The sequence below is a fragment of the Eutrigla gurnardus genome (genome assembly GCF_963514095.1).
Source record: "Eutrigla gurnardus genome assembly, chromosome: 17".
Taxonomy (NCBI): Eukaryota; Metazoa; Chordata; class Actinopteri; order Perciformes; family Triglidae; genus Eutrigla; species Eutrigla gurnardus.
In genome coordinates, this window is record NC_139928.1 from 18,455,682 (window position 1) to 18,481,163 (window position 25,482).

At 43.0% G+C, this 25,482-nt stretch overlaps 1 protein-coding gene across 1 annotated transcript in view; it reads left to right on the forward strand.

The window, feature by feature from the left end:
• The window catches only part of nfatc1 (nuclear factor of activated T cells 1), a 36,975-nt gene extending 14,287 nt beyond the window's left edge, over nucleotides 1–22,688 (forward strand). Inside the window, exons 7-10 of the mRNA XM_084032365.1 lie at nucleotides 7,793–7,848; nucleotides 10,646–10,778; nucleotides 13,404–14,042; nucleotides 21,264–22,688. Coding sequence (XP_083888491.1) covers nucleotides 7,793–7,848; nucleotides 10,646–10,778; nucleotides 13,404–14,042; nucleotides 21,264–21,319 — 884 coding nt within the window. The 3' untranslated portion in view covers nucleotides 21,320–22,688. The remainder of the gene's footprint in view (nucleotides 1–7,792; nucleotides 7,849–10,645; nucleotides 10,779–13,403; nucleotides 14,043–21,263) is intronic.
• The last annotated feature ends 2,794 nt before the right edge of the window (nucleotides 22,689–25,482 follow it).

The window sequence follows — 25,482 nt, forward strand, 5'->3', positions numbered from 1 at the left end:
AAGCTGTAAATCTTTCATATAATATTATGTAATTTCTAAGTAATAACTCACTGGCCTCATGTTTTTCAGAGAGGTTTGAATTTTGACATTATGCTAAGCCAACAAGGTTAGGTTTGTGGTTGTTATCAGTTAGATTTATTTTACAATTATGTTAAGATGGTTACTATTTAGTAGCTTTTATTAAATTAACTTCCGGTCATGGGTAAAGGGTCATATAATGCTAGTACGCCTACTCTCGGCTACTCCGCTACAGGATACATGAGCAAAATAAAATAGTTCCTCAAATCAGCACAAAGAAATGAAGACATTTTAAAATATTACAAATATAGAATTGAACATATTTGCATTCGTAATCTTCAGGAAATAGTAGTAAAGGAAGTGTTTCTGTAAAATTGAAGGAGCTTCTATTATGTCATTACCCTAAAAATAATTACAAATCCTCAGTTTCAATAAAGTGCTTTGTCTTTTTTTTATTATTATTATTATTATTATTATCAAAGCGACTCCTTTAATGAATATAATCCTCCATGTATCTTTCTTTCAATACATTTTGACAATTGGGCTTCACAACCCTCTGGAGTTACTGGAATCTAATCCTACAGATAATATAATACTAATAACATTAGTGTTGATAATGATAATTAAAATCAGATAATAATAATAATAATTATAATAATAATAATAATAGAAACAAAGAAAAAATGAAAAAAGTGGATGTTTTTTCTGACTTTTTTATCATCTTATCCACGTTGTTTTTTTCCCACAAGGCTCAAAGTCCGACCCCGCTCGACTCACAATAACTTCTTTAGCTCCGCCCCTTAAAGTTGAACCCAACCAATCAGTGTAATTCTGCCTCCGTGAAGCATTTCAAACAATCAATTGTGGAATTGCAGCAACAAAGAAACAAGCCAATCTAGACGTAAGCGGTGTTACGTGGGTCAGAAGCTGCTCCGGTCCTGCTGGAGTTGTGAATCCGGCTGCCTTTGGGGCCTGTGCAGGCTCTGGGCTGGTGTTGATGGGTGTGCTCCCTTGTTTTTGATGAGGGTTTCCCCTCGTCTGGCACCAGCATCAGATTCCTGGGCATCCCTCGCATGGAAACACCCGTAAGCCAGCCTTCCTCCATTCTGCTTCCCTCCATCCTTCCCCCTCTTTATCCAGACTGCCTCTGTGCCACCAGCTCATTAACCTGGGAGCTGTGGGCTCCTGGTGGATCATACAGTAGAACCTCTGGGGTGAAAATGCATCTCTGTTGTAGTTAAACACAAATACAGCAAGAAGCAAAACAACTCATTTTTCATATACATATATATGATGATATAATTTGGAAATGTAATATGCTTTTATTGTTGTTTTCCACATGCCAAGGCTGAGCTCTGAGAGACCGTTTAACAATCAAACTCATAAATCCACAGTGGTGGATGTTGTTGCCGCTAAGAGCTCAAGTATTTAATTTCACCCATGCAAAAATTTCCAATAAAGCGCTCGTGCAAAATAAGGTCCGCTAAGCTGCGGTGACACAACATGTGGGCATCGACATATTGGGTGTTTGCATGCGTCCCGTACATACAAGCATGTGCGTGTTTTTGTGTCAGACTTTCCCCCGCCATTAAAGGCAGGACGGGTCACCAACAAACCGAACATTTCATTAGTTTTGGTTTATGTTTTAGTGTCCGATGGTCTAAATGATGTTTCCACTTGTGAGGGGAAACCAACACATCGTTTGTGCGGGAGAGGAGGAGTTTTATATTGATGTTTTTGAGCGCTCCCCTTGAGGAAATCCCTGTTTCCCCCCCAAAGAGACACACTCTCTGTCACCTGCTGCCCAGCCAGAGCTCACAACACGTGAAAACAGTGAGTTCATGTCGGCTTCGCTCCGTCACGCCTTCCTCGTCTCCTGCCTCAGTAGAAATAACCCCAGATAGCATCAGTTCAGTTGTCACTCTTGGTTACTGCCAATCGCTCGTAAGAGATTACTGTACGCCCTCAGCGCTGCAGACATCAGCCTGTAATCTAAACCTGACTCAATCTCTCACCTTGCTTTCATTTGCCCACGGCCTGCACAGAAGATGCTGTCTCTGATAAGGCACACTCACTCCATTTGGGGAAATGAGGTCCTCCTGTCCTTTATTCACCTCGGCTTTTTTCTTTGTGGTTTAGAGGCGTTCTCAAATCCAAATTTTCGTCTAAAAGAAAAGGCTTAAAGTGCCGAACACAGGGTGCAGCGTAGTCTGCTCTGCAGAAGCCTTCCGTTGATCTTTACTTGTTCAAATACGAAGTAAATCTGTAAACATTTTAAATGTTTCATGACGTCCAGGTCATGCTGAGAGCAGCGCTTCTCCAAAGTGTCAATTTTCATTTTTGCTAAGAAAAACAGCCCCGTTTCCATCTTTGTGACGACATCTATCGGCTAATCTAATGTTCTTTTTAATGGTTTGTTATGCCGAGGAAGTCCCAGAGTTTTCTGTTTATCCGAACATCGCCAAATTTGGACAGTGACGATGCAACTATCTTACTTTGCAAAATATATGGCTATAATATCTCATAGCAAAGAACAGCATAATATAGTGTACTCAGTAGGCTGAGTAGGACAGGATTATGCTGACGTGAATAGAACTAAAGTATTTCAATCAAATTAAACAAAACTCAGACTAGAAACATATTTAACTGTATCAAAATTAGCTTAATGGTCTCCGAGCTTTCAGCTGCATCTCACAGACTTCATTCAGCTAATGGAGCTAAACTGATCACATATAAATGATCCTGGATTACCCAACATATGCCATAATCATAACCAGATTATATTAAGTATTCTTTGTTTTACATACGTACATTGATGTTTAAATGTATTCATTTAAAAAAGATTAAAAGATTGTCCTCGTTTGTCTTTCCTCCCTGGCACCTGGCTATGCAAGTTGGAATACAATTGATTAATTATATATCTTATGATGACGATTACTTGACTATTAAACCAGCAGACTTCTAGATTTGTGTCAAAAACTGCAGTTCCTCGAATGGCCACTTGGGGCCGACTCCAGAAGTGAGTCTATCCCCATAAAGTGCTGCAGCGATGATGTATTTTTGTAGTCTTGCAACTTAGTGTCACATCCACTCCTTATATCCAGTCTATGGTTGGGAACAATGAAGCTGTTTCAGAAGCTTACAGTTATTTTCTGTCTAATACGCTCTAAAAGTTCTGCGTGCCTTCTTGATGTTTGCTTTCTTTTTATACTTTCTTGCAGCCCTTTTGAGTAAAGTGTGGTTTTCTGCTCGGCGTTTCCCCCCACCACGCTCGATAATAGCTTAATTTCAGTGCGAGATCCTGAAGGAAACCCTTGCAGAGGAGAAACCCTCTTGTGAAAAGAGCACTTTCACATCTGGACCGTTGCACTGGACAGCTGCCTGCCCTGCTGCTCTCAGTTTCTCTGTGAATAACCATTTCCATGCGCCATCTAACTACCTGCCGGTAGCTGTTTGTTGACTCATACTCTTCAAACTTGTCCATTGTTTCGGGAGGCGATGGCTCGGAGCGTCAGACAGGTGAAGACTGGGACGAGCTTTCCGTGTTCTGACCGGAACACCCATACCGTTTTGTGTAAAAGTCGCTGGCCGGAGAGGAAACAGGAACCTGAAAATTGAACTGTGAGAGGATTATCATGCTGCAGGGCTGCCAGATGGTGTCTGGAATTACCTGCAGAAAATTACAGATAACCATCCTCCTTTAAGCCCCATGAGAGCTGCGAGCATAGATGACAGTAATGCAACATGTGGTCGCTCCGTTAGCTTCGCTAGCTTTCAGCAGTGGTTTTGATTTTGGGAGGAAAAGGAGCGGTCGACGAAACGTTGGGTTTCATTGCATTCAGAAAACAATGACTTCCACTCAAAGCCGTTCAGTGGTTTGGCTGCCTCCGACACTTCTGAACAATGGCTGTTTTCATAAACAAATCAATTACAGCCACATAAACAGCAGGGATGATGTTTTCATAAATTACAGTGCATGATTCATAAAAATCACAGGCCCATTTCAGACACAGAGCTTGATTTCCCTGATGAATGCGCTGCCTTGCGTCCGGATGATGCTCTGTGAAGTGGCGGGCGCCGCTGTAGCGGAGCCGGTTGTCAGTATCTCGTCCCCGAACCGCCGCCGTGTGTCGGCTCGGGGCTCGGCTCCGTCGCCACCCCTTCCACACCGCAGGCGGCTTGCGTGCAACTTCCAACATCCACGTGTTTTCAGGGCGGGAGGAAGGAAGAAGTCTCAGTCGTCGGGAGAGGACAAGGGAACTCTTTCAGCGTGCCACATGGGCCGGCCCGGGCAGAGCATGTGTTTATATTTACTGTATGTTATGAGGGTTTGGGCACACGCCACCCTGCTGTTTCACTCTGGGCACCAACGTTTTACTCCACCCAGCCCCAATTAAGGAGCACAAGGAGCTGTTTGATTCCCTTTATAAACCCGACATGACAAATAACTGTATTGTATATTGTCTGATCCCCCTCGAGCTGCTGTGCCGTTTGACTGTTCTGTGTTATGTCTGTTCTGAGACAGTAATGATTTGTATAGACCGTTGCTAACGAAATGTGAATTGTAAGACTTCTGCGCGGCTGGGACGCCGCCAAGGCAAGTGGAGCTTGGGCGTTGTGAGAGCTGGAGAGGGGTACTGGGTTTATATGGTCGGGGTGGTTTTGGGGGAGAGGTTTTAGGCTGAGTTGTTTAACTTAGATAATATTGGACGGTATCCAGCACAGTGGGCCAGGGAGCTAGAAACCATATTGAGCTGAAAGTGGGTAGGAGGGGAGCTGGAGTGGAACTGCTGCTGAAAAGCCTTTCATTGGGATCGGTGCAGGCGCTGTGCAGATGTTGCCCTATAACTCGGGAACATTCTGCGGTTATCAATTACATTCTGTGGTTATCAATTATCCGGTGTACTCTTTGCAAACAAAGGCATCCCACACGTTCAAAGCTCCCACTTTTTTTTTGTTTTGTTTCAGCTCTCGAGAAGTTTCCTGGCAATAGGTAGCCAGGCACAGAACACAAAGTGCTAAATTAGATTTCTCTGTATTGATGTGAGAAATGATGTGGGTGTCAGCCGGAGAGAGGGAGAGAGGGAGAGGTGAAAAACATGTTTACCTCCTGTGGATCGACATGGGCTGAGAAGGCTTCCCTTCTGGAGAGATTCCCAAAGTGAAGACAGGCAGGGAGAGACAGAAAAAACAGACCCAGACTGGCAGATTGAAGTTTTAGTTCTTTCTTTTAAAAAAAAAACTGGAAGAATCGAGGAAGAAATCGGTTAAAATTCAGCCAACGTTAGAGTTAGGATATAAAAAGTTATTGTTTCAGAAGTGAGAAGAGACTTGTTGACACATATGAATGTGTCTCTACTGCATAAAGCTACAGTATCTATTGTACACTGCACGTCTCTCTGGTGAAGATCCTGTACAACTTCCTGCATGACAAACTCTTTTCCTTTTCATTTCTATTGTTTACACGTAAAGGCTTCCTTTTGCCAATGCTGGATTCATTAAACCAAACACTGCTGTGTTCTCTTGCCCTTCCAGATGTCACGCACCGGTCCTGATTGTTCCTGTTGTGCCCAGGAAATAGATCACTTCTTTGAATCAGATTTGCTCACACAAAAAATACTGCGTTTTCAGTATTAAGGGGATTTTCCTTTAAGAGGTTTAAGGCTGCAGAACTACCTTTCACCGGGAAGCCTTGCTTACATGTCGTCGTTGGAAGAGGGAAGCTTGTTGCTCGGAATCACAAATATCAACTCTCTTCACTCATGTTTAGTTAACGAAGACAAAAATCCACTGAATGTAACTTAGACCCAAGAATAAATAAATAAACCAGATTGAGTGTTTTTATATGAGCTAGACCAGAGAATATTCGCTTCAAACAAATCCTCATTGTTCTCTGTGAAGTTTGCTGAAAGCGATGTAATGGACCCTGGTGTGTTTTATGTGGCGTGAGGGCTGTGGTGGATTTTTTTTATTTTTTAAATAGCCTTTTATATGCTAGATAGCTTGTCAGAAAACTGTCATCAACCAGCTTTAAACGTGACGCATTTTCTGTTTAAGTAAGTGCTGTGTGGTGGATGAAGAGTTGTTCATGTGGATTTAGAAAAGGGACTTAAAATAAATATGTGGAGAATCAGCTGATTCATATTTAAAGAGACTGTAAAGTGTTCAATTTGAGTTTGGAGGGGTGATAGAATGTAATTAACATTGAACGAATCCCTCTCGTCACTCACAATGACACTGTTTACATTATGAGCTGGCATCTCAAGAAAACAGAATATCTTTCTTATTTATAGAAACATAGTTTGTGTGCTATTTAGGCTGTGAGGATTTAATTCATGCAAAAATATCTAAAAAAAACTATTCCCACCCCTACTAGAAGGTTTTAACACCACCATCACCTGTGCAAGTGATATAATTTGCCTTATAATTACTTTAATTTACTTACTGTAATCATTTAACCTTCAATATAATGAGCATTATATTGTTATACACGACCTATTATGCATTTAAAACAGCTGGGAGTGTTTTTTTCAGATGAGAGCTTTGGTTGCTATGATACAGAATATCCGCAGGAGTAAAAAAAATGGTGGCTTGCAAATAAAACAAAGCTCTTCAGACACAGGATGAGAAAAATAATGTGTTTTTTGTATGTTCTAGTAGAAACCCTAAATGCAAAGTAAAAAAGCGTAAAAAATATCACGATATGTTGCCTTTAAAGTCAGAATCTTCAAATCAGAAGTAAAATAAAGCATTAGTTCTTCCTGGAGAGCAGCTGCTTAAACTCCCATCCACCGCTGACAGACAGTGTGGGGAAATAAAGCAAAGGGAAGCAGGTTTCCAGTGTCTTCTCAGACATAATAAAAGCTGTCAGTGCCAAACTGCACCTCCTCCATCTCTGCCACCTCACAACTGCTCTCCGTCTGCACCGTGCTGCCTGCCCAACTCCAACGCCGCACTTATCAAACTGCAGACAGCCCGTTGAGCAACACGGCACATATCTCACTTAAATTTCGTCAGGAGAATTAGGCCACAGCCGACCTGTTTTCCTTTAAACGGCAGTCTCTTTGCCACGAGGAGTCGTTTTCACAGTCCTTTTACAGGCCCTTTAATGAGTCAGGAGTCTAGAGAAGTTGCAGTGGTTTCCTTCTGTGTCTAATAAATTGGTAAAAATATAGTTTTACTGACACCTCGCTGGGAAGAATGACAAATCAAACTTGCTTTTTTAGCAGGCCTGTGTTTTTCTAGCTTCAAGTGTGCCTCGTTTTTTTGTAGTTTTTTTTATTGCCTGATGCTTCTTTATTGTGGCAACTCTAGGGAGGAAAACACATCGCCAGAAAAAGAGCAAATACCAATACCGTTTAACAATGATTATATGGGGATAACAGAGAGATTCCTATGAGAACGCTGGGAGTAAGAAGTTTGAGAGTGGAGGCGAGTTGTCAGTTTCCAGTCATCGTGCATTAATGAGGCCGCCAGCTGCCGGAGCATGTTGGGATTCCACTCGCTGATGAAGTCAAGGTTTCTCTCATCCACCAAAGATGTCGCTCATCTCTTTGGTATGACTCTGGGTTTTTTAGGATTGCATCAGATTTCTCTCTCTGTCTGAGTCTCTTTTGGGTTAGACTGAGGATATGAGCTGGTGGGTCAGACGGTATGACGTGTGGCTGTTTTATATATCGCTGATGTAACACATAATAATGTCGACAATGCCGTGTGCTGGGAGCCAAGTAGGTGGATTGTTTTATAAAACTGACGTTTTTTTTCTTTCTTTCAGACGGCCACCACCTCTGGGAGACTGAGGCCAAGGTTGACAGAGACGCCTCGAAGCCTGTAAGTGATACATGTGACGCTGCTGTTGTGACAAATCGGGTGTCATTTGAGGATTAAAGCACAGACGATAAAGCAGCTGTTCTCAAGCGTTTAACTGAACGAAGTGGCAAGATGTTTTCAATCTTTACAGGAAAAACAAATCTAATTTATGTGGAAGTTATGTGTTTTCTCTCCTTTTCTTCAAATGAAAATACGTGAAAAGAATATGTTTTGTCAGGGGATACTTTATTGTAGTTTTGTTGTAATACTTATGTCAGCCACAAGAGGCTGAAGTGATCACAACCTCGTGTTCTAAACACGACTTAAAACATTAATGTTTTCATCTGGCCGAGTTTGAATCAAATCATTAAATATAAAGTGTGGAGAAATTAAAACTCACTGGAATAAAACAGGAATGCTTGATGTCGTATTTGGAACATGGAGGAGTGACGCACTTCAGCCTCTAGTGGCCTAAATCAGTATAACAACAACAATTTCGAAAAATGATCCAGACATTAAATACATGAATAAATAATCCCCCGTCAAAGCCTTTTTTCTCCACGTTTTCACAAACTGTGATAAAAAGAGGTTTAGGTTATAGAGGTTAAAGGTTTTTAGACTGAGAAGATGTTTCACCACAATCATTTTTTCTCTCTTGCCTCTCAGGGCTTCCCTAAAATGTATCTGTGAGTGAAATGATTTCTGAATTGTGGATTCAGCCATTTATTTTAGTGGGTCAGTTCACAAATGCAACAAAAAAAACATCTTAATATTATATAATATTATATATATTTACTGTATAGGCACAAAAGTCTCTGCAAATTAGGCAAATAAAGTGTTTTTTTCCCAAAATGTCAAACTATTCCTTCCAACAATGACACGATGCGTTAATATGAACATGATAGACACATGGAGGTCCACACTTTATGGAGCCACACACAGAATTGAAACTGGACCATATTTTTCCCTCCGCCGGCTGCAGAAATCCTCGAGGGGGAAACAGCAGTGTTGTGTTTGATACGTGAGGAAAAGGTTTTCAAAAGTTCAGCCTTCATCCTGTGGGAGTTTGCCGGCAGTGTGTCCTGTCTTGGCCCGGGACAGTGCGAGTGAAGTGGGGGGGTGTCGTGGTGGGAGTCTGGGAGATAGACGAGGGGATTACAGGGTGTCTACATGTGAGGCGGTGCACCTGCTCTCAGCGCCTTCCTGTTAAAACTCTGTCTCACACACATGCACAGCGACTGCTGGGACACATCTGTCTGCTTGAATAGACAAAGACCCCCCCCCTCTCAGCCCGGTCTGCTGGACTCGTCCCATTTCAAACACCGAACGCTGCCTTGGCCAGGTTTAACCTCTGCTGCTCCACCACAACACATTTCATAAAACCTCACCGCCTCCGCCACCTGCACAAACCCCCCCCCCCTCCTATATCTGGGAGAAGAGGGATGGTTCAGTTTTGATTTCAAGAATTATTTTCAATTAGATGACTCACATAAATTTAGATAAATGACCTTGAAGCGCTCACTCAAGGATTCCAAGAATGCTCCTTCATGCTCAATTTGTCGAACGTTATCGTCCTTCCTCCGCATGAGAGAAATCACATTTTCCTGCTCGTCTACGCGAACCGAAAGGTGCATTCTGTCCTCGCAGTGGATGACTCTTACAAAACACGTGTGCACATAAAACCTTCAGGAGTCAGTGAATGAGTTCATGTTATTTTATTATTCCTAAATCGACATATTGGACAGATTGTGTTGAATCAAGAGATATGGAAAAGCCTCATCTGGCTTCGCTCGACTTTACGACGGCAGTGATTTAATGCGGCGCGTGTCAGTTCTCACCTGTATAGTCATGACCGGCCGTCCTCCGAAGCCCAATTTTGCAGACAGATGACTTCCTCCCCTGCTACCGAGCAGCACCTCCAACACACTCAGACGTATATATCCACACACATGTTGGCTGATGAACGCGGTCGCTCCTGGCCTTCGCTCGCTCTCTCCTCGGGCAGGAAGCTCGGCTGGGGAAATAAACTATCTGCACAATCCGGAGTTCAATTTATTCTCTATGCAAACAATCGCAGCTCTCGATAACCTTACCTCATGGTCTCGCTCGTTCGGGGATTAGAACCAGATTTTCAGATTTCATCCAACACACACACACACGACTTCAGGCTGCGGATTTGAAGGGAAGAATCTGACCTGCATTGTTTTCTTTATGATGCAAAAACAGGATGATGTTTCTAAAGACCTTCATTTAAAATCTAATTTTAATTCTTCCAAGTTACCCTTTTACCATCTGTTTTCATCTTCTTTTTTTTTTCTTACTTGCCTTTCAGGCCCTCCGTAAAATACTAATTATAGACTGATATTTTATAGTCAACCTTAGCAGCGAATAGTCAGCTGTGTGGAAACAAGAATTAGACATGGAAACAAACAACAACAACCATAAATAACATTTCGCTTTTATTTTAATTGACAAAAAAACTTCAGTTTTAATGCTTTTACTTACAGTGTGGTATATCTGTATGTATGAAAGTGACTTGTATTGCATCACCTAACATTTTTAGTCTTCAACCAGCCTTTTATTTACATTTAAAATTAAGAACAGACCAGATAAAGAAATGCAAAAGATAAAAAAACAGAGAAAGACAATAAAAAGTTGGAGAACTAAATCAGATTAAATCAAAGCTTTATAGCTGTACAAAGTCCAGGAAAGTATACAGTTGATTAAAAACAACTACACTATAAATCAAATAAGCATTATGTCTTTGTTTTATACGAACAATAGTAATGCATTTTTCTTTCTTTACACTTTCTTGCAGAATTCGCTCCTCGTTGAAATCCCTCCGTACCGAAACCAAAGACTCTCCACTCCGGTCCACGTCAACTTCTACGTCTGCAACGGCAAGAGGAAAAGAAGCCAGTACCAGCGCTTCACCTACGTCCCCGCCAGCGGTAAACTCCCCTCCTCATACACAATTAATTAATTAAAAATACAAATACATGTGTAGTTTGTATTTACTGATGTTTAACAGCTTCTCCTGTCTGCAGCAACTCCCTGTTTATGGAATGCTGAATAAGACATTTCTGGCAACCAAAATGTTACAATTAACTTTCAAATCCGTGTTTAATTAAGGATCTTAATTCATTAATTAAGTAATACAACAAACTATTTTACTCTAAATGGACCATATTTTACTAAATGAACATCATGCTGTATTAAAGAAGACTTGAAAATAGAGATTGAGACCATAAACTCAACTAGAGGAGTCGCCCCCTGATGGCCAGCAGAGAGAATGAAGGTTTAAGGCACTTCAGCCTTGGCTTCACTGTTCAGAACTGGACACATTTGACCTTCTTTAAAGGCGTGACATTGACGCCACACTCAGAGAACAGCCCTTTATTACCTCGAGCACTTCACCACTCTGCCGTCTGACGTTTGCCAGACTAATTAGAAACATTTTAGCCAGCGTTTTTACATCTGAAGACGGGAACAAACGCTTTGTATTGCCCCTTGTCTGGCGGTTTGCTAGGGAGGAACAAAGCAACGTTATTATCCCTTCGTTGTAAAAAGAAAAGAAATCTATAAAATCTGTTCTTTTCCATACCTGTACGCTGCTGTGACTGGACACCCGAGGGTGGGGGGCATGGGAAAAGTATGTTATTTGAATAGAGAACCTATTGCCAAGCTAAATATAAACACTGACCCACCAACTGAAATGTAAAAACCACTGCTAATTGCGCTCCGGGCTTGGAGTGAAAATCCAGTGGGTGGTTCAAAGCTGTGATTCAAGTGAACTGGCCCAGCCCTGAACGTGGGCGACGGAGTGCCCCGCTGTGAAAGTGGAGCATTGTCCTCAGGATGCAGAGTGTGAGGGAGGGGGGAGACGGGGGCACGGCCAGTCTGGTCAGTGTCTCCTAAAGGGTGAGTCTGTGAAGGCAACGAGCCAGCCGGGTGCACAATACGGTCACGCCAGTCTTCAAGAACAGGAAACAGTTGAGAAATGTCTAAAAGTGAAAAAAAATTGAATTTGACATTTAAAAAAAAAAAAAAAAAAATCACGGCACTTCAACTTTTCTTTGCAGCAGCAGGTGTTACAGCAGCTTGTAAAAAAAAAAAAAAAAGATTTTATTTTGGGACAAATGGGTCACACAGCTGATTTTCACACTTCGGAAAAACCCAGGGCTACGCTCCATTTTGTGGCAAACGTCTCCTGCAGCCTTTCTGTACATCTGCCTATCCACCACAGGCAGGCAGACACACTTCCTCCAAACGGGCCCGAAATAGGGGTGCATGTGCTATTTTGGTGCTGCGGTCGTTGTAACCATGTCATCTCAGTTCCTCTTTTACAGTTGTTGACAGTGGAGGCTTCTGTAAGGCGTGACGCGTCTCAGTTTCGCTGCTTTTAGTCTAATTAGTCACTTCTTTGGCCTTAGCTAACCCTGTAACCTTAGAAACCAAGAGTGAGGAGCAGGAGCACAGAATGATTGTGTTTCTGTCAAATATAAGACTAAGGGAGTCTTAGCTGTCATCTGTTTAATAAAGGTGGGAAATGACCCCAAAATAAGACAAAGAATCACAAAAGAAAGAAAAACGTATTTATTACCTCAGCTTCGATTTCCAGCACATGCTTCACATTATGGTCTAAAACGGCTCCGCCACGAAAGAGAAGGAGAAATCGATCCCGCTTAGTGATGCAGTGATGAAGCGCGGGGTCGAGGCCGTGCTGTTGGCTCCTTGTAACGGGACCAAGGAGCTTGTTAAACCAGATTGATGTCGTGTGAGGAGCCGCAACGGACTGACGGCCCACATTTTTTTAAAAACTCGGTGTCCAACATGTTTCGTATCTGGAATCTGGACGTTAAAGCCAAGACTCTGGTCCTCTCTAATACGATAACCGCTATCCTCGGCCTCCATTTTGTCTTTTTCAGCTACATCTTGTGTTTAAATAAACCTTCACATTAAGTTCAACTTTGTTTTCTCTTTGTCTCAATGAGCGAGCAGTAATTTACTTTAAATCACTGAACCCTAGCGAGCATAAAGCTGCTGCTGCTGCTGCAACGTATTTCATATCGCACATTTAGTATGGTATTGGCACCAGAGCGGCCTCCAAAGAAAATAGGCATTTTATTATAGAAGCAGCTGGATGTTTCTGGTGTTGATGACTCATCCCTTTTTTTCCTGTTTTTTTTTTTTTTTTTTACTTTTGTGAATATTTTCAGCAGGGTGGGAGAGCTCAGGCGCAGACACAGAGTCTCATTGATGAGAGTGTTTGTTTGGCAGCGGGTATCCTAGCCACAAACCCACTCACTCACTCACACACTCACTCACACACTCACTCACTCACTCACTCACTCACTCACTCACTCACTCACTCACTCACTCACACACTCACTCACTCACTCACTCACTCACACACTCACTCACTCACTCACTCACTCACTCACTCACTCACTCACACACTCACTCACTCACTCACTCACTCACTCACTCACTCACTCACACACTCACTCACTCACTCACTCACTCACTCACTCACTCACTGGTTTAGCTTTTCCTTTTTCTGTTTCTCCTCTCAGCTCCGACGATAAAGACGGAGCCACACGACGACTACGACGCCCCCCTGGTGTGCAGCCAGCGCGGCCCCGGCCTGTCCTTGCACCCAAAGCCATACTTCCCCCCTCAGACGGTGACCCCGATGATGACCTCCGACCTCAGGCCGTGCGTGGTGGGCGGGCCTTACTCTGTCAGCCAGCACGGTTTGGCAGCCAAGCCGTCGTCGCTGCCCACCTCGTCCTCTCCCAGCACCAGCCCCAAACTGCACGACCTGTCGCCGCCGCCGCCGCCGCCTTTCTCCAAGTGCCTGGCGTCTGGCCCAGCAGTCCAAAACCCGGGCCAGCCGTCCCCGATCCTGCATGTCTCCATCATCCAGGAGACCCCCGGGCGCTACCAGCCGCCCACCCTCTACCCGGCCAGCAGCTCCTCGTCCTCGTCCCCGACCTCGCAGCCCTCCACGCCGACCGACGGCCCTTTCTCTCCGGCCCTCTGCATGACTCCAGCCCCGCTCGGCAGTGGCAGAACCAGCCCGGGGGCTCAGCAGCACCCCAAGGTGCCACAGAGGGGGCAGGCTTCCCTCCGGGAGGACGGCAGCCCCCCGACGCTGGCTGTCAGCATCAAACAAGAACCGCAGGAGCTGGACCAGATGTACCTCGATGACGGTGAGCGAAAACGTTTTCATTATAATGCAAAAGTGAAGCTTATAATTTCAATCCAGCGTATGGATTCAATTATAAAGGGACTAATTAACCAAACAAAGGGGTTTTTATTGCCCCTTAACACCGAATGAACCTAATATCATACAAGATGACTCACCAATCACTTTGCCAGGAGCTAAAACGTTTGGCCTGCAGGTGTTTTTATTTAGGAGAAAAATCACCTCAGCTTTCATTTAAAGGAATAGTTCAACAAAATTGGGAAATGCACTTTTGGTCGAGAGTTAAATGGGAACATTACATCACATTACACAGCTGGTTAGCTTAGCATAACGACTGGAAACAGGGGGAAGGCTACTGCCTCTATCCGAAGGTAAAGGTAAAAACATCACATGGTTTTGTGGTGTGTTGTTCTGGACTATTTCATCTTTTGTGGATAAAGCCGATAATCCTATTTCCAAAATCGTCTAACCATTTTCTCAATGGAGGACGAACAAACATAGCAACGCATTTTTCCCTACAAAGGCTGAGGATGTGTAAATCCAGTGACACGTTAATTTCATATCATTCAGCACGAACACAGTTCGTCTTCAGCCGGTGTTGCTTACTTCTCTTTATTGTGAAACCATGATGTTCCTGCTGTCAGTTACAGGCCACCGTAGGAGGAGGAGTCTGGCGTGCCAAAAGGTTTATCACTGTAGTTGTGAGTCCTATACTTGCCGTGATTAGAGGCTGTGAAACTACAGTTTTTGATACCTCTTTACAGATTCTCTCACTCCTGTGGTTCTTTCTCTCCGTCGCTTTGAGCTCTTCGGCGTCGTCCGTTTTCTGACGTCATGAGATCAAAGAAAGCTGGTGGTCTAGCATTTGATATATCTGGCTGTAAACCCTGAATGAGACAAGCCTGATATAATGAATGCAGTTTTTTCGCGGCGACTCCCTTTTATTTATCTGAGAGCGCAGCTTTTTTTTTGAAGGAGCACAAGCGTTATGATCTCACCGCTCAGGCCCTCTGCGCTCACCGCTGAGGTTCGGGGGCCGCGTGCTCTGCGGTGATTTGAAATAAATTGGATAAATGATCTTCCTCGAGGCAAGAAGAAACAGTCCCTGACTGCGTCAAAGTCCCGTGGAGAAAGGGAGCGCGGCAGATGAAGCGGCAGTAAGCAGCAGCTATCAGCAGGCTTTGATCCGTCACCAGGGCCCCTGCTGAATCGTCTGGCCGAGCTTCCTGGCGATTGGCGAGTGAGACGCTGTTGTTTGGCCGCAGACGGCAGGACTCCGACTGTTCCCATGCCACTTCCTCTGAACAGTCTGGGTAAATACGTTAACACTTGTTAGCCCCGTCTGCTGGCATATTTGGCTCGAGAATAAGATTGGGAACTACGCTCGAGCTGGTGATTTCCCAGTTCAAACCAGGAGTAGTTAAAGTCTCCATCATTGTGAGGAGCTGGGCCCCTATTACACTTGTTTTCTTTGGCAAATTGAGGCAAATTATAATAAGCAGTCCAAACTTCATGTTGCCTCTCACATCATGAAAACCTTTGGCAGAGTTTGACAGGACTTTGTTGCTTTACGCTCAGGTGTGGCATAGCTGCACCTTCACGTCGGCCGCGCTCGTTAAAACTCACAATATCTGAGAGTTTTATGTGTTATTGCAAATAAAAACAGCATCATGTTTGTGTGCATTATTGCCACAAGATTAATCATTGGCAGTTTATGTATTCAGTGTTTTGCAATTTCGTTAATTCTGGAACAATTTCATGCAAATCATTTAAATGCACGGATGTTTAAGCACTTATCCTGTCAAGTAGCTGCCTTATACTTCACTTAGAAAGCGACACAGTCAGGTGTTTTTCATCTCCCGCCCGGTCTTTTGTCTGTAATCAGAGCTGATATCTTTTTCCTGTATGTGCAAACCTCTCGCACTCGTCTGCTCATGGAAAGTGTGATTCGTGCCGTCTGGCCCCGAGCCGGAGGTCCATAGGCTGCAGGGTGCACAGTTCACCGCGGCCGAGGCCGAGGGAGATGGAGGCCGGCCACGCTGCCATAAAACTCGCTGACTGGAGAGGTTTGCATGCTTCCCTTTGGCTCGGAGGCGGTCTGGAAGAGGTGGCCAAAAGCCATACGTTATGTGCTGCACGGTAGTGTGCCGACGACTTTAGCGGTGAGGTAACATGAGCAAAACATGTGTATTTCGAAGTCGGCTAGCGTTACGAAAGGCTTTTTTTAATGGAGCGTTGTGGCCTTGTTAGATGTCAGAGCAGCACGATTGATGAGCAGAGACTTTAGATGATCAGAGGGAAAGTATTTTTCGTGAGAAGCAGCTGACTGAAGATTGACTTTAAGCAGTAAAACTCACTTGCTCGTTGAATGATTTGTAGCTGCAGCTTGCAAACGACGCAATATTTATTTACAGTATCATGATATTATCCCATGCAGGGCATCATCATGTATGGACTTTAAATAATAAAGGTTTTATATATTTTGATTCTGGTAATATTTTGCTGGAGTCTTCTTCCTTTTTATTATTCTATTATCTTAAAGCCAACAAAGTTTCATTAAAGCCGTTTTCTTTCTAAATAATACCTGAGTTTAAAAGCCTTGGCTGAATGTGTGATGAACTACAGAACCGCTCTGAGGGAGTGACTTGCAGTAACCCAGTAGGAGCCTCGTTATGTTGGCCAAGAACATCTTGTGGCTTGTGGCCTGGACTTGACGTGGCAGTAAAGGAGGTGGTGGTTTGGGGGTGTTTGGGGGGGTGGGGTCTTTTTTTCACTCATTGTCTCAGCTCCGGCCCCTCAGCTGATTTATCCACAGCGATATCAGGTTGTTGAATATCTCGCCGTGTGATCTGGTCCCTCTGCGCTGGTGTGTTATTACAGCGCCGGATCTCGTTGACGCGTTTCAGCCTTTAATGAGGCAAACAGAGCTGTCCTGCTAATTGTTTGGGAGTTCCTCGTCTCTCTGGGGGTTTCCTGGTCGGAGAGCCGGCCTGTATCAGTCAGCTCCAGCTGCTCTGGTCCTCCACGCCACAGGAAACCAGGTCCTGGATTAGTTCCTATCAAACCCCACCTTCTTTGCTTTTGAATAATTGTTTGAGACAAATTAACTCACCATTTGTATGACATGAAAAGCAGTGCAGTCAGGTTATATGGAGGGTGTTTTTACTCCCCGACTCGGTGGATGTTTGGCCCGTTTAAGCGTCTCTATCACTCGACCGTCTCTTGAGCGAATCGATGTGACCGGAGAACACATGACACAGATGTCACACTGGTGCCGGGGTCTATTTTTAGGACTTTGCTGTGAACACACTTAGAGATCAATAGATTGACTTTTGTTTTTTTCAATTAGATCCTCCACATCAAATGTGACGGCACCATGAAAAGTGGGCCATGGCAACGGACGCGTAAACAGCCAAATGTTGTTGCTTCACGTCGACAAAAGACGGAGATTTACCGCCCCGGTCTGCTTTTGTTTTTGTATCAGAATAAACTCCTGAATTCTATCTTTTTTATTCCTCCACCACATGCGGCGATAAGGGGGAAACGATCTGAACGCCATGATTCATCCGTGACTTTGATAGCTACCGGACAGGTGATGACGTGATGTGGAGGTCTGACGATGTCCTGAATTTACAGCCGGCGTCCGGGGCTCGATGTGCACGTTGAGAAAGTCGTTGTAGCGGCTTCCCCTTGAGGTTTTGAACTCCCTCCACCTCCAGATGTGCAGAAGGTCAAAGCCAGATCAAATAGAGGAGGCGAGGAGGTCAGTCAGTTCAGTCGGGGGCCGGGGAAGAGCACACATGGCAGCAGAACGTCACGCTGTAGCAGGGTGGAGAGAAGGTTAGAGGTTTTATTTCTTCCGCTCGAGTGTGTCTTTTTGGTGATATTATGGCTGCTGGTGTTTCCTGATGACGAGCTTTGTCAGAACGCGTTCTGCACAGAAATATTAGCATCGATAATATTAGCCTGATGAAAACGAAGCTAAAGTCTGGAGAGTTTCGGTTGAAGTCAGATTTCAATCTCTCCACTGGATTTCTACCTTCCAGCCTCTGTTTCAGTACACAAGTAATATCGACTGGCAGAGCCCTGATTCTGGTTTGAGAGTGTTTATTCATAATTATTATTATCGAGTGATTAGTGTTGCATGACAAAGCCGCCGGGAGTTTGGCTAAGAAGCCAAGCAAAAATGCACATTTTAAATGAATTGCTGTTTCTTGCCTTTCAGCCTAATTAAGGATGATATGATGATGATTAGATGTATGAGTGTCTTGCCATGCACCACTGTTGAACCGTTAAAGTGGAGCTGGAATGAAAAAATCCCCTTTTAACCCTTCTTAGATCACATCCCCGGTCGTACCGTGTACGTTACCGATTTAACAAAAGATGGCGAGAAAAAAAATACAATAAATAAATTGTTTAAAAATCCTAGAAATTAAAAATATGACGTGTGTTTACATCAGCTAGAACCAACCGAATTCAATCAATAATATCATGACGTCCATCCATGAATCTGCAACGTTCAGCAGCAGGGAGCTGGAGAAGGTCATCAGCTAATCTTTTCAATCAAATCAGTTTCCTCCCAACGTTATGTCCCGCCTGTCCGTCCTGTTTAACTCACAAATACGTCACGACACGGAAGACAGATAGATTAAAATGCCGTTTCAACTCCCCGCTCGCAGCAGCGCTTCTGCACAAAGGTGCCAAAATATTCAGTGCAGTTATTATAAAATGGGAACCAATGGTGGCCTGCGAGGTAGAAAAACAATATAGAAACTTGGCACATGATAAATTATATCAAGTTGGTGGGAAAAATGTGCAAAACCACCTTTTAAATGGCATCTAGTGATTTATTATCGCACTTCCATGAAGTTCAGCCCCTCACAAGAGACGGACTTTAAAATAAATGACCTAAATCAGAGCAGCAGTAGGCAAAATATTCAGACTTTTATTCCCTATGTGTCAGGCTCCAAAATCACCACATCCTACATTTCCCATAATGCAACCAAAAGTATGATTTAATTGTCAAAGCCCAAGATAATCAGGGTTGTTTCCCTTTAACCTTTACAGACCCAGAGCCAGTTCTCCTCAAAGGAAATACATTTCATTAATAATATGACACTATTTTTGTGTTTACAGTTATTTAAATGTGCTCTGAATTCAACAACAGAAAATATATTGAGTAAAAATAATTGAATCAGCTCAATTAAGCTGCTTTTCTGTGACAATTTTAAGTTAAAATGCTGAATGTTTTCATAACTTGCTTTATAAACATTTGTTACATTTGTAACACATGTTGTTGTTGAGTTATTAAAGTATTGGGATTGTTAAATGGGTTGAAACTTACCTTAAGTAACAAATAAACAAGCTTTTTATAATGAGCTTGCTCTGTCAGATGTGCATGTTTGTGTCACGTATGTCCTTAAAGCTGTAGTAGAAACTTTCCAGGATATTTAAGGGGTTTTGTGAAAACTGTGTCACTGGGTTCTTCAGGGTTAAAAATAAACCCTTGAACACGGGTGACGGGTTTGTTTTGAATCCAGAGGAAGTGATTTAGAGCACCTGAATATAAATCTCAGTGGCGTCTTCACGAAGAAGTGCTGCTGTGAATCTTCATAATCGGTTCAACGTGTCCACGTGTTTCTGTGACACAGGCGTGCGAGATCCCGCTGCAGTCATCACACCTCCCCGGAGATCCTCCTGCTGCCGTATTAATAGCCGTCAATCAGCGAGCCAAGCGCGTTAACTCCATGTCTAGACGAGTGTAACGTATCGCTCCGGGCTGCCGGGCTGATTTGTTGTTTTGCACTTTCAGTTTGCGTTGCATCGAGTTCCTCCTGACTTATTGTTTTACCAGCTCACGCTGGTGATGACACGTGTGTTTTTTTCCCCGTTCATACCACCCCCGCCACCGTATGTGTGATAGGAAGCGACAGGCATTTCTGGTAGGAAGCGCCGTGCCAGCGCTGGGTCGCCGAGGGGAAGGCTGCTCCGCTGCCAGCGATGAAAATAAACTTCTTCTTTTTTTTTTTTAAAGTAATTCCATTGTGTGGAGGGGAATCTCAGGTTTCCGAGGCTGCTTTTCCAGCGTCCAGTCAGTCGGAGGGAATTCCTTCCTCGGCCCCGCTGGCTCGATTTCTCGGAGGCCGGATCCAGCCAGGGGTGTTCCCCCTTCCCCTCTCACATTTCTCATCCCTGTGAGAGCTGAGAAAAGAGAGGCCTGATCCTGAACCTGGAGGCTGATTAGAAAAGTGAGAAGCCGATTAGAGAGGGGAGGAAGTGGGGAGACCATCTCTCCGACGTGATAAACGAGTTCACAGATAACGACGGCACAAGCTAATGAAAAATGAAGCCGCTCCTTTAGTGAGGAAAAAGAAATGAGTGATATGTCCGATACGTCTCGGTTATCAGTGCATTGATATCTATATTTCTCCTGGTTCAGCTTCAGCCGGCTCAGTTGCTTGGATCCCCCCCCCCCCCCCCCCCCAGCCAGAGAACACAGCTGATAAAAACAGATAAACAAGTGCACCTGGATCCTTTAGAGACAGCCGGAGGTTGCATCATCTCTCCTGATAAATAAAGGTCTAAAGTGATTCTGTTGGGGTTGACTCAGAGGAAATCTCAGCTCCGATAGTGAGTTGTGTTCACAGATGTTGATGGGGAACTTTTAAAGCTGTACTAAAATATATTTTCATATAATAACCAACTTAGCCCGACCACTCCGTCACGAGTTCCCCGTGGGATGTCGGAAAAAATACAAATAACTTTTTGGTCCTGTTTGAATTGTACTATGAATTACACATAATATGTTTGTCAATAAGATAGTTTTGCAAGCGAAGAACGTAGTAGTAAGTTTATTTTAGGGTGCTCAGTGAAATAAATCTACAGGAGTGTTATCTCAGCAGAAAGGAGTCACGTTACATCCTGGTATCGTCGTAGCAACTCGTCGGTTACCAAACAGGAACATTTAGCAACTAAACATTTATTTTCCCCCCAAATCAGAACTAAAAAGAAAGTGAATATTTAATTTGCTAAGTCAGAAACACAACTTCAAACAAATGCTAAACAATTTTTAAATCTCGTGAAAACTACATGTTAAGTAAACATTAAATATTCATGACCAAATAAGCAACAATGAAAGTGTAATTTTACACCTTCAACCTGCTGCCTTGACTACACATGAAGGTCATAAATGCTAACCGTCTTTTTCCTCTCTTTTCTTTTGCAGTCAATGAAATCATCAGGAACGACCTGTCGAGCATCTCCGTCCACAGCAACGCGTAGTTCCCCGACAAACCTGACAGGAAATCAAACTAAAGGGAAAGATTTGACTTTGTGCTTTTCATGCTTGGACTACAGCGTGCAGGAAGCCGCAGAAGGAAACGCAACGAGAACCAGCGCGTTGTTCAGACGACCAGGGTCCAACGTGTGCCTTGTTTTTCATATATAATGCCTTGACACGGAAATGATCCGAGGAATAAAACACATGAATGACTCTTTTTTTTAAGTATGTAGCAACCAAACCTGCCATCCCCAGCCTCCACAACAAAATACGCTTTAAAGGACCAAAAACATGTTTTTATATGTCGTTTTTGCTGCAGTTTGTAAATGATTCAGTGCCTGTGAGTTGTGTAATTTGTATATACAGCATCTGTAGTGCTTCAGTTTGCATATCTGACTTTTGCAGAGAGACGATTTAAAAGAGAAGTGCCTTTTTGACTGGAAACAGAAAAACGCTACGAGTTTGGCATCACGTGTTTGACTTTTATATAGTGAGATCATTACTAGCAGCAACAAATGTTAATTATGGCATAATGTTACATGCTAAAAGACAGAAGCACAAATCCAGAATTGTCGTTAGCCACCAAAAGCTTCTGGTCATACCAGCCCGAATAACAAAAAGTGTATTAAATAGATCAAAGGTGTGTTTTATTTCTCCTGAGTTCCACTTTTCATTTGTAAAAGGAAGACCGTGTTATTTCTTCTTTCAAACGTTGCAGAGTCTCACTTTAAATCATATTTGGTTTAGCATAGATTATTAAAAAATAAATACATTTTCTGTATTTGCGACCAACAATAAGCACTTAACCACCAAACCTGTGGTATTACATGAAGTTTATTCCAAGTTACCGTCACCTAAAATCACAATGACAATGCTGTACAAAAATCTACGGAAGCCCTGGTAGGCCAAATGAGAAAATCCTGTTTCTGTTGTTGTAATACCCATTTTGGCCACAAGAGTTCTAATTTCTCCATCTACTCTAAACAATATATTGTGTGTGAGCAAGTTGTGTGAATTAAAATTCACCCGGAAGAAAACATGAACTTTAGTCATATTATTATTATTGCATTTTGGCCTCTTGTGGTTGAAATGAGTACTACAACAACAAACACTTAAAAAGTGATCCTGCCACAAAAAAATATAATAATCCTGACCAAAAAAAGAAAATCATCTGTAGAAACTTTGTTCCATCTGTTTCACAGATGAAACAGAAACTTAAGGCACGTAGCAAGAGTATCCTGAGAAGACCTCTTTTCCACCTGAAAACCATTTAGACCAGACCAGAATTATTATTAGTCCCGCCTGCCTCGGGGGGCTTCCTTATAAATCAGTGTGTTGTCGCCGAATAATGAAACCTTTTTGTGTCACACCGACGTGAACATCACATGACCTTTGGATGAAAACTGTTGGCTACAGGAATACTGGTGTCTTAACAAAGAGGAAAGCTAGCCTGGAAGCTATGCAACATGCCAGTAGTCTCCCAAAGAATGTAACTGAGACTCTAATCTAACAGTGGACAGAAACACAAATATATAACTTCTTTAAGGTTTGTTTTCATACTTTTCATATTTATTCTCTTAGCATGTGCTCTGTTTATTCATGTTCATCATACAGCCTCTTTGACATGGTTTTACCTGCATACTGTTTATCTACTCGTTTGTTTGCAATCTTCTAGTAAGACTCGTTGGGCTTACACACCTTGTTCCCAGGTTTCATATGTATTTATGAGTCTTAATCCTTGTAACTGAAGCCATAATGGAATGTTTACCATGGAGGTTAGCGTTAGTCTAGAACTCATAATTCTGCTTTCTGATCTATTTTGTGTATTTGTCAATAAAAAGCCTTCATCTCCTTCATGTGAATGATCTGTTTCTTACTTATGGATCAATATAGAGAGATTATAGAGAGATTTGGTGGAAGATGTGTTTAGATTGGGTGAATATAGACACATAATAATGGATCTGTTTAACCAGCGGGTGGATGCTGTGTGACGGTGCACACTGACACCATGTGGTCTGAAGGGTTCCTGCTGGACGTTTAAGCCCTGAACGACAAACACTCATAGATTATTGGCGTGTGAATGTTTTTTTTTCTTTTTTATACCCGATGGTGTCACAGCCCGACCTGACTGACGGTTATGAAAATCAGGGCGTGATGTTTGTTGGTTTTCGCTCGGCTACCTTTCACCTGTCAGACATCTCACAGGAAAATCGATCGTTGTGACGTTCAGCAGCTGCAGAACACACCTGGTGAGTGTTTTATGTGAATTATATGAAGATGTCATGATAGGAGAGCTTTAACTGATCATCAAATTAACTTATTAAATTAATTAAATGTTTATTATTATAGTTACATAAATTAATTAAAACAACTTTATTGCAAAAATGTGCATTGTCTAGTTTATTTGTCTGTAGTAAAGTCCTTATAGTAATTATTACTTTAGCCAGTACAGTGATATTATTTTGACTTAAAACAAATTTCTTTTGATAATTTTTATTTTATTTTTCCAGTATTATGATTTGCTTTAAGAGTATCTATAATAGTATATGTATTAGTATCTTTGTTTCAAGATACTAATACATCGATTTGTACTCGAAAGAGGTTGAATTAATGTTGCTTTGGTGCAACAAACAAGTTTCTCTCTGTATTTATGTTCAAACGAAGACATTTTACACTCTGACGGTTTCCTTCTTTCAGCTCTGAGCACCAGTTTGGCGAGATGAACTTATCCAGTGATGTCACAAACAACTCCAGCCAACCGGAGGGCTGCATGGTCCGGATGCTCTACACGGTCTGCCTCGCCCTGAACGACATCGTCACCGTTCTCATGGGGCAACCGGTGATCGCCAAGCTGCAGTGGATCTCCTTCACGTCCAGGAAGACGCCGGACATCCTGAATAGTAATCTAGCTCTCATCCACAGCCTGCAGTACGTCATCGCCATCTCGCACTTAATCGTCCTGCTCTTGCAGTTAACCATCCACCAAAGAATCCTCAGGTTTTTGTTCGTGTATTTAGAAATCGGAGGGCCCTTTAGTTTGACGTTCATCTGCCTGGAGAGATACGTTGCTGTGATCCACCCCACGTCGTATCCTCTGCTGAAGAAGTACAGATGCAGGGAGCTTTGTGCCGCCGCGCTGTGGCTCGTTTCTGTGCCTTCTGCTCTGCTGAATGCTTTGAGTAGTGAGGTTTTCTCTGACCGCCTCAAGAGCATCCCTCTTTATGTGATTCTGGTTCCGGCCGTCATTATGGTTGGGTGCAGCATCAGGATCGCCAGGGCGCTGAAGAAGTCCGGCCCGGGGAAAGACAAGCTGCATCCCGCCAAGAGGAGAGCCTTTAAAACCGTGTGTTGCACTTCGATCATCACCCTGGTTTGCTACATCCCAGTTATGCTGCTGCAAAAGTATGTTGACACGTATAACATGTCATCTCGATGCGTCGTCACACCTGTGTGTATCGTCCTGCTGTCTGTGGCCAGCGTGGTGCATCCACTGTTTTACATCTCCACCCACGGGAGGCTGTGGAGCTGCTGCAAGGCCCTCCAGCCTGAAGCACCGTCACCGCATTGAAACACGGCTGTGTGCAGATAGAGAGGAGCAACCGGAGCAGAGAAGCTCCCGCTGTGTGTGTTGTTATCATGTGTTGTAAAGGAGAAACTTTAGATAGAATTAACCTTTTTTTTTCAAAAAGTTAGTGATTCGAGACTTATTGAACATTAAAGTTTGACATCTTGTCCATTGAGCTCTCATGGCAGTCACAGTCAGGGATGGACGATTTTATCGTAAATCTCAATCTCGCAATAAATTTCCATGATGGGGATAATCGTAAATATCGTCTTTCGTCGCAGCGAAGTGAAAAAATAGAGCCTGATTTTCATAATACAGGATACACATTTTTTTCGTATCCAACCTTTAATTATTCAGGCAGACCTTAAGACTTATGATCATCTTACTAAAACATCGTGTTCCTGCTCATATAGTTTTCTGCCTGTAAAACCAAAATGTAAATTATAGAATGAGTAATAAGAGTATATGGAAATGATGATACTGTGACATGAAAATATGATGTAAATTAAGAGGATGTTGTTTTTGACTTGCCTATGGTGATGGCATGTTTTATTTGTATCTTGTTGGATATATTTTAGAAAACTATACAGTTTACAAATA